Consider the following 24,295-nt stretch of genomic DNA (forward strand, 5'->3'; position numbering starts at 1 on the left):
GCTGCCTGGAGAGAGATATCACAGTTGCAAGTCAATGGAGGTAAGGGCAAGAAAAGGTCTGAGGTCAGGCAGCACCTCAAGGTGCCCTATCCCTATCTGAAGAGCATCAGTGGCACTGGGCCAGGCCCTTACTACTCTCCTTGAGGAGAATGATGCTGCCCACAGCCCTTAGCCGCTCTGTAGCCCCTCGTGGCAGTACTTGCTGTTGACAGAAGTCTAGGAGGCAGGTGAAGATCTCTGGATGTCTCTTGCTTAGCAGCTTTCTTAGCACACTAGCTGCTGCATGACTTGGGGTAGCTGGAGCATTAGAGAAGAGCCCTGTTTTCTCCATGTCTGTGAGCATGGGGAGGACAGGAGTGTGTCCTGAGTGTCCTGAACAGAGGTGGGCTCTTCACTCACCATGTGCCAAAGGGCTCCCAATCCTGAAGCTTTATCTGGTGCACCACTAACCAGTAGCTTCAGTTAAGGCTGGGGTTTTTCTTACTTCACTGAGGCATGACAACGGCAGCATGAGTTGACACATCAGCTCTCTGCAGAGCTCTTGGAGTTGAGACCATCCCCAGGTCTGAGACTTCCCTCAGTTCCCTGTTCTCCTGCAGGCAAACAGCAAGCCCATCCAAGCAAAATGTTTCCTCCAAGACTGCATTTTAAAAAGTTTTAATTCAATAAGTCAAACTTCCCCACAAAGCCAGTAAATCAAATAATCTCCTAATATCAAATCCCCACTCATTAACTCCAGCTGTTTCTCCACCAAACACTCATTATTTGCCTTTCAAGCCAGGCCTGAGGCATGCCGTTGTTGTTTGTCCTGAACTGTTAAAGTCTTTGAGCTTCAGCAGCTCTTGATGGCTGATTAATTCAACAGAGGGTGACTGGGAGTGGGAAGCAGAAGTAGAGTCAATGGTAGGAAACTCTGCCCTTGATTTCAGTTTACTGAGGCTTGTGAACTCTTTGTCCCTCCTCTTGCTGACCATCCTGGCACATCTTGTGTTAATACACAGCGCACACACAGTGATATTAAAGGTCACTCATCTCCTCCTAAACAGTTCCTTGAAATTCCCAGCATGATATCTAGTACTTTCCTCAACATTTTGCCATCCTGTGCTTGTGTTTTAATAAGCCACTTGGGATAGGCTGAGCCTTCCAGGGGGATATTCCAAATGCCAACAAAGAATTTCATTTCAGCATGAGTTTATCATAAAAATCTCTATAAAACAGGCATCTGACACATCCACTGCTTGCCTGTGCCAGTCGCTACTGACTCACTGGCAAACCCAAGATTTACTGGGATTGCAAATATAGTTACAGGCAACTAACTTTTCCATCTCGAGTGAGAACAGCTAAGCATTTGTATGCTGAACCTGCCAAAAGATACCTCCATTCCAAAAGCAAAATCTTTAGTAGTGGCTGTGGTGCAAGCAGTAGGAAGATCACAGTCCAGTTTAGAATAGAATAGAATAGAATAGAATAGAATAGAATAGAATAGAATAGAATAGAATAGAATAGAATAGAATAGAATAGAATAGAATAGAATAGAAATAGAAAAGAAATAGAATTAGAATAGAATTAACCAGGTTGGAAGAGACCTTTGAGATCACTGAGTCCAACCCATCACCCAACACCATCTAATCAACTAATCCATAGCACCAAGCATCCCATCCAGTCTCTCCTAAACACCTCCAGTGATGGTGACTCCACCACCTCCCTGGGCAGCACATTCCAATGGCCAATCTCTCTTCCTATGAAGAACTTCTTCCTAATACCCAGCTTAAACTTCCCCTGGCACAGCTTGATACTGTGTCCTCTTGTTCTGGTGCTGGCTGCCTGGGAGAAGGTACCAACCCCTACCTGGCTACAACCTACTTTCAGGCAGTTGTAGAGAGAAAGAAGGTCTGCCCTGAGCCTCCTCTTGTCCAGGCTAAGCAACCCCAGCTCCCTCAGCCTCTCCTCACAGGGCTGTGCTCCAGACCCCTCCCCAGCTTTGTTGTCCTTCTCTGGACACTTTCCAGCATCTCAACATCTTTCCTAAACTGAGAGGCCCAGAACTGCACACAGGACTCAAGGAGTGGCCTCACCAGTGCTGAGTACAGGGGCAGAATGACTTCCCTGCTCCTGCTGGCCACACTGTTCTGATCCTTAGCAGAGTTTGCAGGGCTGACACTTGGTAAAAATGATAAATGCATAAATAGCAAAGCTTGAGGTGGAATGTTTGAGAGAGTAAGAATGGAACTTGTCAATCTGAAGTTTTATTTTCTGACAGCAGAATGAACCTAACTTTAACTACAAGTTTTAAAAGCCATAACACAGAAATGAGTCCTGGTAATTAAATATATCCTTTAATTTTTGAATCTGAGAAACATGCAAACAGGGGGAAAAAAAAAGAGCAGGTTTCTTTTCTTCTGCATCTTCTGTATGTACATTAATGCCTCAAGTGTGCACAAACCCATGTAAAAGTAAACCTGAAACCTTTCAGTAAGTGTAAGAGCAGGATCACCCACAGCACCAAGACTCCAAAAGAAATCAGCATCTCTGCCAGCACTAACAGGGCAACAGTTACTTGAAGATAAAAATCAGTATTTGACTGAAAAGGTCACACTTGGATACCTAAGCTGAGGTGTCTGATTTTGTGTCTGGACAACTGAAAAGCAGATCCTGCTTATTGTTATTTTTGTGCAGATACTGAGCAACAGCTGCTTTTAATAGCTTTGCAGGGAATTCTGGATGTTCAGTTCCTCTTCAGCTCACACCACTCAGACAACAAGCTGCAGATATTTAAGCACACAAACCACAGCCAGGATCCTTGGCCTAAATGTTCATAATCCAAAGGCATTCAGCAGGTTTAAAAAAAAAATAGAGCATCTGCAGAGAAGGTCATGTCTTTGGCAGGAGTTGTTTGAACCAACCTGCTGGTCAAGAGCCTGTGTCTGAGGCCCCTGTGGGATCCTCTCGGCATCTGCTGCTTTCTTCTTCCTTCTCCATCTTCAATTTTTTTCCCTTTTTCCCCTTCCAGGGTCCAACAGGAGTCCGTGGTGCACCAGGGATTAGAGGGGTGAAAGGCCGCAGGGTAAGTGCTTTCCACAAGCTTTTATCTCTCTCCTGTCTCGGCCATTGGAAGCCATCTGGTGGGTTGCTTTGGGGGTGTGAAGATGAGCAGCAGTTGGGCAGCACCTCCACAGCCGTGTGTCTGCTGTGTATAAAGGCTGTGGTCACCAGAGCAAGTCTTCCAAGGGCTGCAAATGCAAGTCTCAAGCTGCGCCAGGGGAGGTTTAGACTCGAGGTGAGGAGGAAGTTCTTCACCGAGCGAGTCATTCGGCATTGGAACGGGCTGCCCGGGGAGGTGGTGGAGTCACCGTCCCTGGAGGTGTTCAAGAGGGGATTGGACGTGGGGCTTGGTGCCATGGTCTAGTCATGGGGTCTGTGTTGATAGGTTGGACTCCATGATCCTTGAGGTCATTTCCAACCTTAGTGATACTGTGATACCGTAACAAGTGATGTGTATGGGCAGAAGGGGGTCTCAGCATAGAGTTTATCCTGGAAGTGGTCCAGCACATCTTTCCCAGCTACCTGCAACGTCAAAGCAGTGGTTGTGGACACTTCTGGTGAGGATGGTGAGGGTTTAATCATCTGAAGATGTATCTGGGCTGGGAAAAAGGGTGCAGGTAGAAGACCAATAGAAGTGTCTTTGCTGCCAAGGGGTGGAGAGCAGCTGGGATGTGAAGTGTTGTGATTTAACCAGAGGCAGATAAAGCAGGAAATGTTACACCATGAAGAAGAATCGAGATGAAGAAGGCAGAAATAAAGCTGGCAAGGAGCCAGACAGCCTCCTCATGTCTTCCCTTTCAGTCTCACAGGATTAACATCTTCTGGTAGAGAAAGGTGTGGTTTGCACTGTCAGTAGATAAAATTCTAAGCATGTCCTCTGTCTCCCCATGGGTTTTTCCAGCCCATAACACAAGGTCTTGATTTTAGCTCTACATTTCTAAACAGTACCACACTGTGAAGCATGTGTGAACCCTCACTCTGCCAGAACAGAGCAGACCCCCAGCCTGGTACTGGTTAATGGCACTAACCAGCATCACTGACCGTGCTCCAAGCACATGGTACACTGGATACATGTTTCACTAGCACTCTGTGTCACTTCATGTGTGGTTCTTCCTGCTCCATTGGGGTGACAGCCCACAGCAGAGTGACCTCTAGACCTGCCAAAGCTGCTTGTTTTCCTGCCTGTGACATGCAACCCATGTCCCACTGAGCTCCTCAACCTTTCTTCTTCATTCATTGCAGGAGCATCCCTGCTTTGGGTTGTTTTCCCTTGTCCAGCTTCTTTACAAAGATTTAATAGTGAGTGCACATGGCTTCTGCTGCAGGCCCCAACAACAACATGTTTTGCATTTCTCCCTCCAAGGATCTTATGAGATCTGTTTCCATGCCTGATTTTCAAAGACACAGGCTGAAGTAAACTATACATTTTACCCAGCCCCAGACTCTGCTTCTATTGCAACTCCTGCCTGGGGAATTCAGGACAGCCAAGGATCACATTTGTTTCTCTATAGCAGAGCTAATACTCTCTTCAGGTAGCTGAGACCAGCAAAGGGAAATGGAATAACCAACTAGAAAGCTTTATAACCACAGAGTTATGTACCCTGGGCCTGCTTTAAGCATAAAAGCACAGCTACAACGACACTAGTAACATTCAAGAACAGCAGATGCGTATCAGGGCTCAGCTTTTAACTTGTGGCTGGGGAAAAAACAGCTTCCTTGGCTCTCTTCTCCTCGGCGGGAAGGCCCTTGGATCTTGTTCTCCAGCTCCACTCTCAGAGGGTCCCTTAGGGAGCAAGGTTTCTCTGTGCTACATAGCAGCAATTAACTGAGCTGCCTGGGACATCCATGACCATGACAGATGAGAAGCTGGAGGCATCCTTTCATGGGAGGCTGTGAATGTACAGTGGAAAAACATCTCAAGGTAAAACTACAGCACAGAGCTGAACAGGAAACACCTTGTGAAAGAATGCAGGCTGCCAACTGGAGAGGTGGGTGCTCTCAGGGGATCAGACATTTCTACTACTGCCTTTAATGTGTGCAGTGATGGAGAAGGAGCCCCAGCACTACCTATTCCCAGATGCCAGCCAGGGATGCCAGCCACATCCCCTGGCACCAAGCCTCTCCTTGCAGCAGGCAGCCGTGTGCAGCTGCAGTGTTTGGCTCTCAGCTTGGATGAGATTCACTTGCAGAAATGTTCTTCAGCTTCTTACATCTGCATTGGCCTAAAGTCCTCAATGCACAAGGAAAGTACATCTGACCAGGCTGTTTTCAACTCCACTTGTACTGTCAGGAATCACAGAATCCCAGCATGGTTGGGGTTGGAAGTGGCCTCTGGAGATTGTCTAGTCCCTGCTAATGCAAGTTCACTTAGATCAGGTTGTACAGGGATGCATCCAGCTGGAATTTCTATTATTACACAAGGAAAACCAAGGGCAAAGTTGGATTCAGCTCCTAAGGATGTTGTTGGCTAGCACAGCAGGGAACCTTCCTTTGGGTGTAGCTAGATCCAGAGAGTGGATGCCAAACCCTCAAGAGAACTCCTGCAGGACACCAACTGCTGCCAGCACTGTCCATCCTCAGAACTATGTACTGCATGGCAGAGACATTCAGCTTCATGGCCTTGGGTTGCATTTCCTCTTCAGATGTCGAGTCCAGCAGACTCTGTGCCCCTGGACATTCCTCTGCTGAGGAAACCCAGACATCAAAGGGCATCCCAGCCCTAGAAAACAGAAATGCAGCAGTAGCACTATCCCAGCTGGCTGCAAAGCCCTTCTAAATGTCACCCAGGAGGTGCAGAATGTGGAGGTAGAACAGGAGGCAGCACCCAGAGAATAGGGTGCACCTAAGGTCTTGATCCTGCCCTAAGGACACTGGTATCAGAGAGGGGTAAGCCTCTGTCAGTGGATGCTAAGCATCTGATCTGCTGCTGGTTGCCTTGCACTGATCCTGCCCTCAACACTGACTGCTGGACCATGGAATGGTGGAGATCTGGTGCATTTGAGCTCCACAGTGATACAATCCATACAGAATTTGCCAGCCAGACAGACAGACATTCTTTCTAAGATGCCCAGCAGAGAGGAGGAACTTGGATGCTGCTCTGATATCCTACAGATTTCAGTGAATACAATGTGGGAAAGTTGGTATTGTAAGGACCAGCAGCTCTCCTGCCTGTAGGATTTCTGGTTTGTATATCCCTCTCTCACGTTTTCCTTCCCTTCATGCTCTCAGAAGATATTCCAGGCACAGAGTGTTCTTTGTTTGCCTAGTCTGTCCTGCTATTCCGGCTCTTGGTTTTCTCAGGATAGGGAAATGATCCCCCAATTGTAATTTCAGACATTACCCTCTGTCTGTCCTAGCTTACAAAAGGGATGTAATTCAATTCAGAGTGGAAACATGAAGGCAGCCTCCACCAGATGTTTGTGGATTCCATGAGCTGTGTTTGTGGAGACTTCATTAAAGTAATTCTGCTTTTGAAGGAAACGTAAATGGCAAATGTGGTTTCGATTGTGAAGAACAATGGAGACGTTTTGGGGTCTGCATTTATGTTGTGATAGCTTTTGTAGTGTCAGGGTATAAGTACAACTGTTAGAAAGAAAGGTCTTTTAAAATGGTAACCTTCTTTTTAGTCATTTCAAGGCCACTGTTCCTTCCCAGGTCTTTGTTTAGCCCATCAAACTGATACTGAGTCTTCCACAAAAGTCATTTCCCTTCTCCTCTTTCCCTAAGGACAAGAAACTTGGACCTGTGAGCTCAGGCTGATTTCCCTTCATCTGTGCTTGGTGTAGCTCTTAGACATGTCCTTAATATTCATCTAGTGACAGCTATGCACATGTTTCAGCCTAATTACTTAACCAAATTAAGGTTTGAATTTGGAGTTGGCTGATTCAGCAAGTCCCTCACCCTATCTCACTTAAATATAAAAGCACATTTCTGTAATCAGCTCCTCACAGCAGGAGAATGTGTGGCCTCCAGCATCCTTTGTTGAGGGTAGTGATACCAAAAAGCCCAGATATTGGCTGAGAATCTCCACAAAAGGTTAAACATCAAAGGGAGCCATGCCTTTGGAACTCAGAACACAAATCCTGCTGGGAAGTGACTGAGCTTGCCCCGTTCTCCCAGCCAAGGTGTTTGTCAATGTTCTGTCCTGTCACTGGGTACTGGCTCAGGTGATTCAGAGGAGTTTCTCAACCCCCAAAGCATATTTCTCTTTTCCACCATGCCATTGCTTCAGCAGGCTCTTTCACTAACTCTGGCCCAGGTGAAGCCTGCCAAGAGGAGATAAGAAGTAGAATCATAGCATAGAATCAGTCAGGGTTGGAAGGGACCACAAGGATCATCTAGTTCCAACCCCCCTGCCATGGGCAGGGACACCTCACACTAGATCAGGCTGGCCAGAGCCTCCTCCAGCTTGGTCTTAAACTGTCCCAGCACCCTGCTGCTTTGGGCAGGAGAGGACCACTGTGTCTGCCACCCGGACCCTAGGTACCACAGCACCGCTGGCTGCAGGGATTTGTAAATGTCTGGGGCTTATAAAGTGGAATTATCTAAGCAAACCTGAAAACTGTTGCTACTTCCAGGCCCAGCCAAGAAGTTGTTCATGGAGAAAAAGGAGAGGTCTCTTGTTTTGCTCCCAGGGATCTTCCTAGTCAGCTGGAGATGCTTTAGAATTGTTTAAGGAAATGTTAGCTACAGATCTACAGCCAGCTTCAGACAAGGCATCTGCTTGCTTTTCATTTGGCCAGGCTGTGATAGTGGAATATCAATATTTGGATAAAGGAATAAGGAAGAAGCTTTGGATCTCTGAAAAGGAGCTACTGTCCACTTGTTTGTGCTGCTGCTTCTGCCTTTCAGAAGCTGGTTAGTGCCTCTTCAGCTATGAATATCTGTTTAACCAGGGGGAAATAGAGCACTGTTTTGGGGAAACACCTTGTTGAGTATTCAGTTCTGTTCTGCAGGGAGGTTCTCTGCTCTAGCATCAGGGTGTATCTCTGTCACCTCACATGGTCTAGCAGCAAACCTGCTCTGCAAAGCCTGGAGCTGAATTGCCCTGCACTACTGAGCTGGTGTGCTTCACATCTAGCCAACATCATTGCACTTTGTTTGCTCTGGGATGGCTGATACTGCTGCTCAGTATTCCATGTCTCTGAGGGAAACAAGCTCTTGACCTTGTGTGGCACTGGGACCTGTTTGCTGCCACTGCTGGAGCCTACATTGAAAATAACTCATGGTTACGGGGGGCAGAACATGACTGCAGGTGAGACTTGCAAGGACTTAACACTTCCTTTCTCCTAGATAGCTCTGTGGGGAGCCACAAAGGGGTGACCATGAGAAATATGCCTAGAAAAGATATTGATATCAGAACTTAAAAACAGCTGGGCTCTGCCAGCCACAAGTATCTTGCTGCTGCTGAGATCCAGGAGCTCAGCACAAGCATGGCTTACTGCAGCTGGAGCACTGGAGCCCTTATTTCCTTTGCAGTACCCATATGGCTCCTCTTGCCTGACTACACAGCAGAAGAGGAATATCTTCATCTAGGTAGCAGTGAGTGATGACACTTGGTCTTGTAGCTCATGTGCTGCAGTGGGACTGCCTAGGCATGTCCCTGTGCTGTGACTCCCTGCACAACCTTGGGTGAACTGCTTTGAGATGGACAGGGCAATGCATTTGAGCTGCATATTCCTATCCACCTGGCTTTTGGTGAAACAGGGGAGAAGATTCTCCAGTGTTCCACCAGCCATGAACCTGTATCACTCTGTGCCTTGGCTGCCTCTGTGTGAAGGAGTTGAGAGGTCTCCGTTTAAACTTCCTTTTTTTCCTGTTTACATTGTAAAGCTGCTTGGAGCTTGCACTGTTTGCACAGCCCTGGCCCAGGGGGACCTTTCCTGAGCTGTGTGCTGCCGTGTAAATACTGACACAGAGCAAAGAAAAGCTTCCTTCTCTGTGTCAAGGTCTCCTAGAAATGCTGACACTAGTGGTAAAGCCATGCCTTTCACTGCAGCCTTTAGGATGGGTCCATGCTGCATATGTCCTTAGGAGGACACTCCCCAAGATGCCTTTCTAGAGATCAAGTCTTGTGAGGAGCTGCTGAGGCATCTGAGGTTGTTAGGTCTCCCTTGAGCCTTCTCTTCTCCAGACTTTCTCTCCAAAACTCCCTGAAAAGAGGTTGGAGCAAGGTAGGGATTGGTCTCTTCTCCCAATAAATAAGTGAGAGGACAAGAGGAAACAGCCTCACGTTGCATCAGTGAAGGCTCAAGTTGGACTTCAGGAACAATTACTTTCCTAAAAGCATTGTCAAGCTCTGGAACAGGCTGCCCAGGGAAGTGGTGGAGGGGTTTAAAGGCCACATAGATGTGGTGCTGAGGGACACGGTTCAGCGGTGACACGGCAGTGCTGGGTTAACAATTGGACTCAATGAACCTTTAGGTCCTTTCCAGCCAAGACGATTCTATGCTTCCATGGTTCTATGCTCACCCTGGTCCCTCTGCCTTGCTCTCAGGGTAGCATGCCTGGCTGTTCACTGAACTTTGAAGTGCTGAGGGTCCAAGGGGAGCCCGGGGAGCTGTGCTGAGCCCTGCCTGCAAGGCCAGGATACCAGGTCTGCAGGGGAAAGGCACCATGCTGTGCCTTGCAGCATTTGGCAAGGGATGCACCCTGGAGAGCTGCCAGGCCCTTGCTCACTCGTCTCTAACCAGCGTTGTCAGTAAAAGAGAGTTTTAAAGATTCAACTAATTGACTAAAAGTAGCCTTTCCTGTCAGAGCATATTAGGGGAAGCCTTTATCCTGGGTTTCAGCCCAGGAGGCTGGTGATGATGAAGCTTGCTGCATGCATTTGCAACTACAGGGTCACTTTCTCTTCCTTTAGGTCAGATGCCGATGGGATGTGTCGTGATGGGATTAGGCAGGTGGCTGCTGTGAAGTGAGATTGGCCTGGCAGATTCTGCCATGCTGGTGACAGGGCTCTGCTGGAGGAAACCAGGATACCATAAACAAGTCCTCAGCCAGCTCTGCCAGCTTGGACCAGAGAACCACAGCCTTCACTGCTCTAGCTGCAGGGCTGAGTGAGGGCTGCGGGCATCCAACAGCCTCCACCCAGTTCAGAGCAGCCTGGCACTGGCACAGGGGATGAGCAGGGCAGAACAGGCTACAGAAGATGAGTGTGGAGGAGCTAGACACATTCCACTTTCCTTTCCTGCCACATCTGTTCTGGAAAGCTCTAACCTGGATCATCACTATTGTTTCCATGTCCTACTTGTCTCTGATACCTGCTGTCTGACGTGCTAGGGCTGAGCTACTGAATCCTTCCCCTCTGCACACACATCCTCTTCACAAGCAGTTGACTCCCTCAGCTTGAATAGCAAAGATGTAATCGGTCAAAGTATCTGAGTGGCTGCTCAAAGAGGAGGGTGAGCAGCTGGGTGGCAAGGTGTTTTGCCAGTGTGCCTGTGCCATACACATACTGCCATCTCCCTTCTCCTTGGGCAGTCCAGTACCTATCCCAGAGCAGGTCTGTGTATTTTGCTGGATCGCTGGGTGTCCCAGTCACCCCAGACAGCTCCTTGGATGCCTCCAAGCTTCCAGCTCTGTCTGACTTGGGCTGCCAGTAGTCCTGCTTTTAAATGACCTTCTGGTTTATGTCATTGTGCTTTGAGGTTTACAGGGACATGGACTAATAAAATTTTTTATCCTTGCTGCTCTCTGATCTCAGGGCCCACATCAGCAGGGCGCTTGGCGTCCCAGGGCTGGCGAGAGCTGCCCTCACATCAGTGCAGCAGAGCACCAACCTGCGAAACACCCCATTTGGTTGTGGTGTGCCCATCTGCTGCACAGCCCTTCCCTGTCCATCTGTCCTGGAGAGCAGGCTGAGCACTCTTCAGAGCTGTGTCTTACTGCCCCACAGTGCAGGCGCTTGGCTGCTGGGTCTCTGGCAGGCTCAGCGGCGCAGGGCTTTGCCAAGCACAGTAGAAGCTTTTGCATTATTTTACATTGACAATGTTTGCCTGCTGTAACAATTTGGCTGAGTCTCCCACACATCTTCTGCTGTTACACTGCTGCTCTTTGTGAGTCTCTCTCTCTCTCTCTCTCTGCCTGTCACACTGGAGTTGCTTTTCTAACGCATTGGCTCCCCAGCCCTGTTATTACTTTTGGCACTGGGTTTGCATCCCGACGAAGCGCGCTGGCTCCTGTTTTCTCTCTTTCCGCACTGGCCAGCTCTCAGGATTCCTCTCACCACTACATTCTAGCACTGCTCTGTGTTTTTATTTGTTATTTATATTGCAGTAGCGCCTGAGAGTCCCAACTGTGCTCATAGCCTGATCAGGAACACGACACGTGTTAATAGAGTCTCTCGATAAAGCTTTTTCGGTTCACTCTCTTCTTTTCCCTGCCCGTGGCTCTGTTTACTCTCTGTCGGTGTCTCCCACTGGTTTTGGGGGTTCAAACAGCACAGAGGGCTGTGCTCAGCTCTTCTGAAGTTAGCCTGGGAGCTAGATCCCAGCAATCCTTGCTTCCCAGGGTTCTCCTCACTTAGAGCCCTCTGGAATCACAAGGAGAACTGTTCCATTTGAGCAGGGTGGCTCCTCACCTGAACTCATGAACGTGCCATGAGCATTTGCCATGTCCCATGCACCTCCTGAGCTGCTGGTTCCTGCTGCACGCACACCCAGGAGCAGATGCTGGGCATGGGACCAGACATGCCAAAGCAGGCAGTCAGGGCTGCTCTTCTCCCAGAGTACATCTTGCATATGCATGAGCACCTGCCTGGTCCTTAGCAGCAGCCAGCTCTTTGAATAGCAGGTAACTGGAGCTGGAGGCTTGCGGCTCAGCTGCCAGCAAACAAGCCCTGCTCTTGGGGAGCAGCTTGGGGCCCAAAACAGTTGTGAAGGTACCCTGGAGGAGGTGGGGCTTGGTGTGCCTTTCTGTATTTTGTAGCTTTATTGCCCTAATAGTGGCCATAAGACAGCAGTGTGCTGAGAGTGAAGGGCAGGGGCAGCTGGCAAAGCAGGGCTTCTAGGAAGGAAGAGTTTTGCTAACAGTAGGGCTGGAGCTGCAAGTCTGTGTGTTGCAACACTGTTGTGTAACTGTTACCTGGTTTCTGCTCCTCTCCTCTGGTTTGTGGCTGGCAGTTGGTTTAACAGGAATAAAAGGTATTTTGGTTCTGCATGCTGGTGATGGTGAGAAATGAAGCAACAAAATGCAGAAAGGCTCTTTTGAGTCCTGGGCTCCAAGCTGCTGTGCTCAACCCAACCAGGTATGGGTTGGCTCAGCCAGGACTGATCTCATGAGCTTTGCTGATGGCCAAAGCCAGGGTGGCTGCTGTATTTTCCAGTGAGACATACAACCTGTGTTCTTATGTTTGCCTTCTTCCAGGGTGCCAGAGGGCCTGATGGACCAGTAGGTGAGCCAGGGCCACGAGGTGTCAAGGTGAGTGCCAGGGGATGGCCAGCTTGGTCAAGGCTGCTCTTAGCTGTGTTGTGAAATGCTCTGAGCAGGATCAAGGTCATGTTCTTCTCTAGGATCAGGGGATGTTCAATTGCTCCATGAGGATCAGCCAGCAGGGATGAGTCTTTTGTGCAAGCACAGTAAAATCTGTCCAGTGTGGGCATCAGGGCTGGGTTCTGAGTCCCTGAATACAGAGACAGCCCACAAATATAAAAGGACCTCTGTTAAAATAAGAGAGTCCCTTGCAGGAAAAGGGAGTAGCTTAACTGACAGTGAGTGTGCTTGACTGAGAGGGCTGAATGTAACATGAAAATCAGAGCAATTTAACATGACTGGTGAAATATTTTGCCTGGGGAAAGAGGTAACTGTTCTGATGTACTTCATGTTAATTATATCAGGATAGGGTAAAAATGCAGGGCAACAGAAGCCTGGTACAAAGAGAGCCAGAGGCAAATACCCTACCCAAGCAGACCCTCACCCAGGGTGAGCCTGCTCTGAGATGAGTCCATGGGAGAGTGTCTCTCTTTGGCAGCAGCCTGATGTAAGAATAGTGTGGCAGAGCTGAACCAGTTTCCTACCATTGAACATCACAGACTCCATCCCCTGCATGGTACACATGGCCCTGTGAATGGAATTTGGGTGGAGAATCTCCCTGATTTCATGCCCTGACAGCCTTTGCTCCAAAAGCTTTGGGTCATGCAGCCCATTGCCCATGCTCTCTGCTGGTTGGCGTTTTCCTCAGGGCAGGATGCTGGGCATTTGGCATCTCAAACACTGCAGGGAACTGGAGGGGATATTTGATGCACAAAAATGCAAGAGCAGATGTGCTGAGGCAGAAGAACATCAAGTTTTTGCTCATGCCACCATGTCTTTGTTTTCTTCCTTTGCAGGGTCGACCAGGGGAGCCAGGCAAGCAGGGGCCAAACGGGCTGCAGGTATGTCCTCTGTGAGAGCCGGTGCATGCCACACCTGGCATGGTGTCAGTCCCCCATGGGGGTACCCACAGGGACACAGTGCCCAGGGAACTGCAGCTTCTGCTGGCTCAGGCCTTGCAGGTGTGTCAGCACATTCCCTGCTGCTGATTGCTGTAACTGTGTGTTCACAGGGGAAGATGGGCGAGACTGGGGAGACAGGAGCACGTGGCTTCCCGGTGAGTACATCCCTTGTGCTTCTTCTCATAACCCCACTCAAGTCTGTAAGTTTTGAGTCCTGCTCCAGGAGGAATGAATAGAATAGAATAGAATAGAATAGAATAGAATAGAATAGAATAGAATAGAATAGAATAGAATAGAATAGAATAGAATAGAATAGAATAGAATAGAATAGAATAGAATAGAATAGAATAGAATAGAATAGAATAGAATAGAATAGAATTAACCAGGTTGGAAAATACCTTTGAGATTATCAAGTCCAACCTATCACCCAACACCATCTAATCAACTAAACCATGGCACCAAGTACCTCATCCAGTCTCTTCTTAAACACCTCCAGTGATGGAGACTCCACCACCTCCCTGGGCAGCACATCCCCATGGCCAATCTCTGTTTTTGTGAAGAACTTCTTCTTAACATCCAGCCTAAACCTCCCCTGGCACAGCTTGAGACTGGTGTCTCACTTACAGGGCCCCCTCTCCACTCCTTTTACTGGAGCATTTCATGAGATGCATGTTACTGCTGAGAGGCAGGAAGGATTTCTAGGGAGGTGGAGCTGAACTTGGTATTTTTAATCTTTTCAGGGTATCCAAGGACCTTCTGGACCTCCAGGAGCAAAAGGGCCTCCAGGCGACCCGGCAAGTGTCTTATCACTCTCCCTTCATCTATGCTCCTTACACAGATACTTCATTTCATTGTCTGTCTCTTCCCCACCACTTATTCCCATCCCAGCTTCTCTGTCCTTGCCAGCTCCAGTGTGGTCAGAGATGTGAAAGACTTGGCTAGACTCCTAGGAGGCATGAGGGAAGACAAGGTCAGACCCATGGAAAGCAAAAGAGAGCTGTGGATCAGCCAGGGAGCGTGTAGGATACAGCCTGGGCTGGATTTCAGAAGGGAAGGGAAGGGAGGGAGAAGAAAAGAAGATCAAGGCTGGGTCTGGGAGAGAGTCAGATGTAACAGAAGGGGTTAGACTGGGCTGGTAGGTATAGCAGAAGGGGTACTGGATGGGAGGCTGATAGTGTCAGAACCAAACCCTCAGCTTTGGGGGGAGGCACTGGGAGGTGGCAAGTGAAGACACAGACCTCAAGTAGGACCAACAGCACCACCAAAGCAGAAAGAGAGGTCATCTTCTGCTGTCTGTGTCTTGGGGAATGAGCTGGACTTTGAAGGCAGAGGGTATAACAGGCATTGTCAGGTTGCCAGCTGCAGTTGTTTTAGACAGGAGCCAGAAAGATGAAGACCCTTCAGAGCTGTTTGCCTGGTGAGGTGCCTCAGCACACCCACTGCTGGCCTCTCCATCTCACCAACCTTCTCTTGCACACTGCATAACTCTACTGTGACATGGGAGGAACTGGTGTTTTATCTTACAGACCATGAAAGTGATGGCCCCTCACAAATGAAAACATCTGTAATGAAAAGAGCCTTGTGTCTCTGTTTTTCAGGGTCCACAAGGACCACAGGGGCCACCTGGGCCTTTGGGAGAAATTGGGCATAAGGTAGGTCTGATCTTTGTTCCTATTTGTTTTCCGCTTGCATCACCAGTGGCAGGACTGAGGGAGGAGTACAGGAGCCAGAGGCACATCCTTCCACACCTGGGGACATGAGCACAAAGCATTCCCCTCAAGCCCGAAAATTAACTGCCAAAGAAAACTGGAAATCAGAAATCTGAGCATCATTTCCATCACACACCAAAGACACCCAGCTGGTAGCTGTGCAGACTCATCTTCACAGCAAGAGAAACATCTCAAAGCTGATCACACTGAGAAGCATGTCCCAGGCATGGCTCTAGGACCACAGCAGGGACACCTTACTGCTCCAGGGTGTTGAAACAGACCGACAACCAATTCGGACTGAAAACTGGTCCCTCCCCCACCCTGATGCCATTGTTGATGAGACCCTCTTATGTCAGCCCTCCTGGATTGCCAGGACAGGCCCATCATAAGCCACTCCAGCCAACAGAGAAAACTCAGAGAAACACCTTTGCTGCTGACTGTGCTTTCGGGCTGCCGTTGCCATGAAGCAGTGGCACAAACACACCACAACCAAAGGAGCAGCAGCTGCCAAACTGTGCCCTGATGGAGTGCAGGAGATGCCTCTGTGGTTTCCTCCTGACTCATCTGCAGGCTTGGCTTGATGTCCTTCCCCTTGAAGTGTTGTAGCTTTGGCTGTTTATCCCAGGTGTAACAGTTCTCCTTGGGTAGCTTCTTTCCATGGGTCCTGAGCTGTAATGTGGAAGTGATGTTTCACTGGGCTGTGAAAGCAGCAGCAAAGGTGGCTTTGAATGCAGTCTTCTGCAAAGGGCACAGTGAGTCAGGAAAGTTTCCATTCTCATGGCTGCTAGATGGGATGGAGCGAGCTCTCAGCGTGGTAAACCACACTGGGGAGCTGGAAAACTGCTACCAACCCACTCTGCATGCTGCCAACCAAGAAAGTACAGAGCTTTATTCAACTCTGTGACTCTTCCAGGAGCCTCTCCTTGCATTGGCACCTCTGGGGAAACCAAAGCAGGATTTTTGCTTTCATTGGAGCTTCCATTTTCTCATTGCGTGATTTGACCATTTGTTCATAAACCCAACTCACATCCTGCTCCCCCTCCTCTCCCTGAATCCATTTCAGCAAGCCAGGAGCTGGCTTTATTCCCTGGGCAGCAGAGTGCTCCCTTGACTATGTGCTCTATTTTTCCCTTTATTCCCAGCTGTAAAGAGAAGGGAGATTGTTGTCCGGAAAGCAAATACCATAAGTAAATAAACCACTCAAATCCTTTAAAGACAAGCTTTGCTGTCCCATCTTTGGCCTTGTGGTACAAACTCTCATTCCTTATGCAGAGGTAGCAGAAAATGTACACAGATTAAAGCTCCCAACAGATCTTGGTACTAAAGATAGCAAATGAACCTGACCCCTTCAGCTCAAGGCTGCACATGGCAGCTGGACACTGAGTGAGAACAGTTTGCAAGGTCATTCTCTCATTCTTCTGTCGTTCTATCTTACCTCCCATAGTTTTCCAGCTCATTTTTTTGCTCTTTTTAAGGATGCCAAACCCCTCCACTGGGGTCTGTGCTTGGACAGATAAGCCACATCATCTCATCTGCCAGACAGGGTTTTTCAGCCTGGTGACAGCCCTGTGCTGTGCATTTTTGGTCCGAGCCCAGTTGTTGGCATTAAGATGTTTGTTGGCCCATCACAGCCAGAGAAAGTGAGTGATGGATGTCAGGGTTAATGCAACCAAAGTTTGTGCTGCAGTCTTTGGTGTAACCTTGCTGTTCTTGGCTCCCTTCAGCTGTCCTGGAGCAGGCAGCACCGTTGTGCCCCTCGCTTTCTGGAAGCATGGGGTCAGCAGCTCAGCTCCAAGCTGGGTCATCTGGGTCATCTGCTTCTGCAAAGGCAGGACAGTTCCATGCACCTGCAGACCCTGGGGCTGTGTAATGCTTTACCCTAAGCTAAATGAGACCAGTAGCATGGGCAATGCTCTCACAGCAGTGGCAGCAGTCATGGGGAGCAGGGAGCAAGAGCACAGCTGAGAATTTTTGTTATCCACTGTGCCAGCCAACCTGCTGGAGCCTTTCAAGTCTAGTTCTGGACTTTTTCCCCTCTTCTCCAAATAGTCCTAGTGCTGCTCCTTGGCATGGTTACCAACCTTAGAGAGCAGAGGGTTTGGAAGGAGTTGGAGCAAGGCGCTTGGCAGAGGAGGCTGGGGTCTGCTGGGGGGCTGGGAAGAGGGGAGGTGTGAGCAGAGTCCCCCCAGGAACCAGGCACAGCTGGGCCTCTGATGCTGTGTACCCTGAGCTAGCTCCAGGGAGGTAATTACATTGCAACCAGGGCTCTGCTGTCCCAGGAGAGCTCTGCTAAAGGAATTATGTCTTTGATCTTGCTTTCTACTTGCTTACAATGGGCTTTTTCATTATCATGCTGTACTTTTTCCCAGGGACCGCCTGGCTCAATAGGACAACCTGGCCTTGCAGGTGAACCTGGCATGAAGGTAAGAAAATCCCTTAGTGCAATTTCTCAGTCAGACCAGGGAGATAAGAGCAACTTCTGCTCCTGCTGGACTAGGTAATGTTGCAGGTTCACCCTCCAGCAGCAGAAGCAGACAGCACATTCCACAAAAGATAAACTCTGAGAAACAAACTCAGGTTAACTCCAAGCCCTTGGTTACAAATTCCTGAGCCCCATCTCGAGGGGGAGGCTGTCAGTGCTGGGGAGAAGCATTGTCCCAAGGATCTTGTGCCTCAAGATCTGTGAAGGACCTTGGGAATGAAGCTCTACTGCTTTGCAGATGCAAAATCTGAATGGAGAGTCCTCAAGACCCAGGCAGCTTCTAATTTGAAACAAGAAGAGTCTTAGAAAGGTCCCAAGCTTAAAAATACCCTCAGAGAAGGTCCCACCACAGCTTCCAAGCCTTAGCTCTTTGGGGACTGAACTCCTCTCATGGTTATGAGGGAAAGATGCCCTGCTCCAGGGCCATGAATGCACCTTCTTGTCCACATGGAAAGGCCTATAAAAACCATCTCTTTGTTTGAATAAGGTCCCTGTGCTGAGCAGTTCAGAGGGGGGGGTTATTTTATCCTAACCCCCTTTCCACTTGGTTTGAAGGTTTGCTCCTGCATGCAGAGCTTTTGAGCAGACTCTGTGTGGGAATTAAATGCAATTTCCTCTTCGCTGTCCTTCACTCCCCACCCGCAGCCCCATCCTTTGCCATGTTTTCCTTGGCAAATCTTCTGAAGCTTCGCTGGAGCTACCGTGTCTCTGGCACCCTGATACTGCACAAGTGTTCCAGCTCCTGTGCTCCTGGCTGCCCTCCTCAGCCACAGGATTCAGTGGCTTGCACAAACACCCCCTTAGCAGCTGCCAGTGGCACACGTCCTTGCTGAGGAGTCAGGGAGCAAGACTCCCATGCTGCTCCTTCTCCTGAGCTGGGAGGTGCTGGGACAGGCTGGAGTTGCTCTGGGCAGCCATCACTTGCAGACCTGTTTGCTGCAGGATGAGATGTATGGATGGCTCAAAGCTTTTTCCTCTTATGCCTCTGCATTTCCTGTGTTCTCTTTCTTGCAAAGGTGTTGGCTTGGACCTGTGGGAGGTAGTTGTCCTATGGCCATTGTATTCTCCATGCTAAATTGCAAACTGATAGCCTGTCACCAAGATCCTTCTGTTTGCCAGCTCCAGCACTTTCTGTTCACTCTCATTTTGGTGCCACCAAAGGTTCAGGTTTTTCTCCACCCTGCTCAGTCATGCTGAGGCTCAAAGAACTGCTGGCTCTGGTTGTGCCCCATGCAGCACTGCACTGCACCCAGCATTGCTGCTCTTCTGCCAAAGGGCCATGCCAAGGGAACATCCTCTGTCTCTGCAGCTGCAAGTAGCACAAACCTCTCCTCAACAGCTGTCCTTTGTCAAGTATCATTTAAATAGTGTTCCAATCTTTAAAGGGTGGCTACAAAGAAGATGGAGATTCCCTTCCTACAAGGAGTTAGGTGGGAAACACAAAGAGCAAGATGCAAGTTACTCCTGGGGAGTTTCCAGTTAGACTCAGGAGGAAAAAAAGATCACAGGGACAACCAGCCATTGGAATAAATCTCCCCAGGGAAATGGTGGAGTACTCAGCATTGAACACTTCCAAGATTCAGCTGGACAGGGTGCTGGGCCACCTTAACTAGACCATGCTTTTGCCAAGAAAGTTTGAACCAGATGATCCTTCAGGTCCCTTTCAACCTGGTTGATCATTGCAACAGAGCCTGTAAGGTGTGTGATGACTCTGTGTGAGCAGAGGCATTGGTGATGCCAACCTGGACTATAAGACCCCCTTGCAAACTGAAGTGAAGGTGTTTGTGTGGGAGAAGATGGATGCAGTGGGAAGTGTTCCATGCTCACTTTCTGTTGGTAAACAGCTCATCTCCATGTCTGGTTCCTTCTTCTTAGGGTGACCCTGGCCAGTTGGGAGTCCCTGGAGAGCAAGGCCTCATTGGCCAAAGAGTAAGTACAATCATCTGGCAGATGTTCTGCCCCTAATCAGTTCCCCAAAGGCTCTTTTCCCTGACAGACCCTGATCTGGGCATGCTGTAACCCTTGTGGCCTGAGTGGTGGCAAGACCTTCCTGGCAGAGTCTGTCTTGTGGAGCTGACCAGCCCACATGAGCCTCTCCAAAGCTACAGAGCTGCTGTGACAACCTCATGTATGAGACAGGGAGTGTGGGAACAGACTGGTCCTGTTCACCAGGAGGTTGCAGCCTGCACAGCATTAAGCAGGGAAACACTGGTTGCACTGTGCACCCATGGGAGGGAGCCAGGGACAGGATGAATGCAGGGATTGAAGCTGCCTGTGCCTCTTGTCCCTTCTTGGGACTAAGGTCAGTTGTTGGAGCAGGATGGGAAGTCCCAGGTTAAGTGAACAGAGACTGAGCTCCCTTTGCAGCACAGGGAAGGAGTTCTTCCTGCCAGCTAGCAACAGGATCCATGGAGGAGAAACCATGGCTCAGAATAAAGCAAGAGGCTGAATTCCCACTGCTGCTCCAGGAAAAGCTTGTTCAGCATTAGGATATAAGATAGGACACGTGTCAAAGTGCAGTGTGAGACTCCTGTCCCTGCAGCCACAACTTGCTGTCCTTGACAGGACAAGAGGAAACAATCTCAAATTGCTCCAGGGGAGGGATAGGTTAGACATGAGGAAAAATTTCTTCACCCAAAGAGTTGACAAGCCCTGGAGCAGGCTGCCCAGAGAAGTGGAATCCCCATCCCTGGAGGGATTTAAGAGCCTTGTAGATGGGGTGCCGAGAGACATGGTTTAGTGCTGGCTTAACTGTTGGCCTTGATGATCTGAAAGAGCTCTTCCAGTATACAGTTGTCATTCAGCTGCAGAAAGCATGAGAAGAAAGCAGGTTTAGGCACAGCTTTATGGTGCTTGTTTCTATCTTGCAGGGAGAATCAGGGCTGGAAGGGGACAGTGGACCACCTGGGCCAGATGGTGTCAAGGTAAACCTCACTCATGTGGCACATTTCGGCTCTCATGCACATCCCCATGCACTCAGGCCCCCATGGTTCCCAGGGCAAGGTTGAAGTCAAGGGGTTTATTGAGTCCCCTGTGCAATAAGCCTCTGCCCTGCTCCCTCTAAGGAATTTTTTTCTGCAAGCACACAGAATGCACTACTCCTGTTTCACTCCTCTACCCACGGTTTTGGCATCCAATCAGATCTCCAGAAAGGTCAAGTTCCTCAAAACCCAACAGTTTGTCTGTTTTATTGGAGTTTTACAGATTAAATTTCCAACTAATCAGGAATTCCTGGGCCCTGGCAGGGGGAATCAAGAATTGTCCATCACTCTGCCCTGCACATGGCTGACCAGAACACAATTAGCAAGTGAAGAAATCAGATCCCCTTCTTCTTGGCAAAGCCCCAGGTGCTCACCCAGGGCTTGCACTGCGCTGTGTATCTCACTGCTGTGAGTTTGCTACCTTGCCTTTGGCTCAGGACTCTCATTTCTGTCCCTGCACAGCAGGCCTTTCCAAACAGGCCAGCAGTTCTGTTCCATGGAAAGAAAAGGCAGCCTGTCCCACAACAATGCACTTTATTGCTTCGTTCTAGTTAAGCTATTTGCCATGTGTCTCTGCTCCTGCTTATCTCGGGATGTTAGACCAAAAGACTCTTCCTTAGAGGCTTCTGTATTTTCTGGCCACAGCTAACTGTGCCTAAGAGCTCTCAAACCAAACCAGATCTAGGAATTTTCATGTAAATATGAGGGGAAATATTTTTTACTGTGAGGGTGACAGAGCCCTGGAACCGTCACAGGGTTCCAGCCCAGGGAGGTTGTGGAGTCTCCCTCTCTGGAGATATTCAAAACTCACCTGGATGTTTTCCTGTGTAATTTGGGGTAGGTGATCCTGCTCTGGCAGGGGGATTGGACTTAGGTGACCTTTCAAGGTCCCCTCCAGCCCCTGAGAATTCTGTGACTCTGTGATCTTCTCAACCTGACTGTGTTTCTGGCCAGTAGAAGAGCAGCTGCTCGCTGTGGGAGCATTTCTGTAACCAGATCAGACGTTGCCTCTCCCTAACGCAGAGGCAAGTGGAAAAATGTCTCTGTCAAGGCTGGTTGGGTGCAAAGTTTGCTGTCAGTACAGAATTGGCCTTCTTGATTGGCTCAACAAGATTTTGTGCCATCAGTTATAAGAATGGTGATTTGATATGGTGCCCACTGCCTGGGCTCCAAATCCTTCGCAGGGGCAAGATGAGATGTTTCACAGAGGGTTTATTCAAGCCCTGGGCTGATTCCCATTTGGCAGCAAGACCCGTGCAGCCATTCCAGACAAACCCATCCCATTAAAAATCTTTCAGCATCCCAAGCTCAGGGCTTCTGGGTGACTTTAATATCTTGTCCACCTGTCTCATTCATTTAGGAGGTTCAGACCTTATTACAGGAGAAGCAAAGGGGTTCGGATTACCCTGTGTGATGAGGGACATCCTTGTCCTCTAGCCAGAAGGCTCATTTTTTGCTCACTTTGTTAAATGTCAAGTGTATTATGACTCAACCTCATTCATCCTTTTGCTTGCAGGCTGCTTTCCTCCCAGCCTCCTGAAACATTAATTATGTGGTGGGTTTTTTCCTTGCAAGAGCCAGGTACACTGACCCCTGTGTTGTGTGGGTATGTAAAGCTCCTACCTTCCTCTCTTCCACAGGGAGACAAAGGAGAGCCAGGCCTGGAAGGAGAGAAAGGAGAAAAAGGCAACGAAGGACTGAAGGGAAAAGAAGGGCCCCCAGGATATCCTGGCATCACAGGTGTCCGAGTGAGTCTGCAAACCCAGCTGCTTGCCCCTGTAGCTGCTCTGTGGGTTTCCCAAGGGAATTAGTGCTCCTCTCCCAGGCTGCCCAGGCAGTGGTGTGTGCATCTCAGGTCACTGTTTGCCAGCACAGCTCCTCCACAGGGACACCTGCACTCTGGTTTCCAAACCAGCAGTCACATCTAGCCCCAAAAGGCTCAGCAGGCTGCTGCATGTGCTGTCCAGCTCCCTGCGTTCAGGATGACTGGAACCTTCCCAAGGGCTGCAGCATGGGCCTGGAGGTGCAGTCCCTGCTGCCCAGCTCTGGCACAGGGCACAGAGGGCATGTACTGAGCTCTGGCTGCAGGAGGCAAACCAGCTCCTCTGGAGAGGGGAGCCTTCTGCAGCAGGTGGGCAAAAGAAAGTTTACAGTCTTGTCTGGGAGGCTGGATTGTGTTTACACCCAAGTAAGAAATAAATAGGCTCTTTTTCCTTGGTTTTTTCTTTGGGTTGGTGTTTTTTGGTTTGCTTTTATTGGTTGCTTGCTTGGTTGGTTTTTCCCCCTTTGTTTTTTTTTATATATTTTTTCCTGTGTTTTCCCTCCCCTTTACCCCCCCCCCCTTTTTTCCCCCCTTTTTTCCCCCCCTTTTTTCCCCCCTTTTCCCCCCCTTTTCCCCCCTTTTTTCCCTCCTTTCCCCCCTTTCCCCCCCTTCCCTCCCTTTTCCCCCTCTTTTTTCTCCCCTTTTTCACCTTCCCTCCCCTCCCCCCCCTTTCCCTTCCTTTTTCCCCCCCTTTCCCTTCCTTTTCCCCCCCCTTTCCCTTCCTTTTTCCCCCCCTTTCCCTTCCTTTTCCCCCCCTTTCCCTTCCTTTTTCCCCCCCTTTCCCTTCCTTTTTCCCCCCTTTTCCCTCTTTTTCCCCTTTTTTTCCCTTTTTCTCCTTCTCCCCCCTTTTTTCCTTTTTTTTTCCTTTTTCCCCCTTTTTTTTCCTCCTTTTTTTCCCCTTTTTTTCCATTTTGACAAGGGTAGGAACCACTGCAGACATGAACCCTACTGTAACAGGGCATGCCGTGCTGCAGCACAGCACCTGTGGGCAGACTGAAAGGCAGATGCAGGCAGTGAACTGTGATGGTGGTTAGGGTAGGAATATACCTGAGCTGTGCCCCCTGTGACTGTCATCATAAAGTGTGTTGGGTTTTGTGAAATACTGCAACCAGGAGATGATTTACTCTTGGATACACACTTGAGGTGTGGATCCCTTCTCTGGTCTGCCATAGGCTTTGGGAGACTGTGCCTCTCTGTACTGCATCTGTCGAGTGGGCCACCTCTCAGGGTCTGAGAGGAGGATGTACAGAGGAGCTGAGTTTCCATTGCCACAGTTTGGAAACAGCCAGATTTTCCTTTCTGCTGGTTGATGATTACTTGCTTACCTCTGGTTTCCCCTTCTGAAGTTTTCTCCTTAAAAATAGAAAACAAACAGAAGAAATGAGCAGAAAATTGTTGCTGACTATTCAGTGACTATCACAGGCGTGTCTGCTTCACTTGGAAGTTTGAGCAGCACAGCACCACAGAGAAAAAAAATGTGATTCTGGCTCTGAGGTGAGAGCTGTAAGGCCAGAGGAGTTGGGCAAGGTCTCTTTTGTGGTGCCAGATGGAGGACAGCCCCAGTGGGCTGCCCTGCAAGCCAAGTCAGACCCTTCTGCTTGCAATGTGTTTTATCAGCTTGATGACATGATTTGTCCTTGAGATAGGACAAGAGGAAACTGCCTGAAGTTCACCAGTGAAGGTTTAGGTTGGACATGAGGAACAGTTTCTTCCTGCAAAAAGCTGTCAAGCCCTGGCACAGGCTGCCCAAAGAAGTGGTGGAGTTCCCATCCCTGGAGGGATTAAACAGCCATCTAGCTGTGGTGTTGAGGGACGTGGCTTAGTGG

General features: G+C 49.2%; 1 protein-coding gene across 3 annotated transcripts in view; it reads left to right on the forward strand.

The window, feature by feature from the left end:
• COL27A1 (collagen type XXVII alpha 1 chain) overlaps positions 1–24,295 on the forward strand; it is a 171,599-nt gene that overhangs the window by 108,068 nt on the left and 39,236 nt on the right. For all 3 annotated transcript variants that reach the window (XM_068155646.1, XM_068155645.1, XM_068155647.1), the window contains 10 exons: positions 3,011–3,064; positions 12,409–12,462; positions 13,371–13,415; positions 13,586–13,630; positions 14,216–14,269; positions 15,074–15,127; positions 17,554–17,607; positions 19,542–19,595; positions 20,537–20,590; positions 22,288–22,395. In XM_068155646.1, the coding sequence (XP_068011747.1) occupies positions 3,011–3,064; positions 12,409–12,462; positions 13,371–13,415; positions 13,586–13,630; positions 14,216–14,269; positions 15,074–15,127; positions 17,554–17,607; positions 19,542–19,595; positions 20,537–20,590; positions 22,288–22,395 (576 nt within the window). The remainder of the gene's footprint in view (positions 1–3,010; positions 3,065–12,408; positions 12,463–13,370; positions 13,416–13,585; positions 13,631–14,215; positions 14,270–15,073; positions 15,128–17,553; positions 17,608–19,541; positions 19,596–20,536; positions 20,591–22,287; positions 22,396–24,295) is intronic.

Source organism: Melanerpes formicivorus, unplaced genomic scaffold, assembly GCF_026170545.1.
Source record: "Melanerpes formicivorus ecotype bairdi unplaced genomic scaffold, bMelFor1.0.p_v2 SCAF_33, whole genome shotgun sequence".
Lineage (NCBI taxonomy): Eukaryota > Metazoa > Chordata > Aves > Piciformes > Picidae > Melanerpes > Melanerpes formicivorus.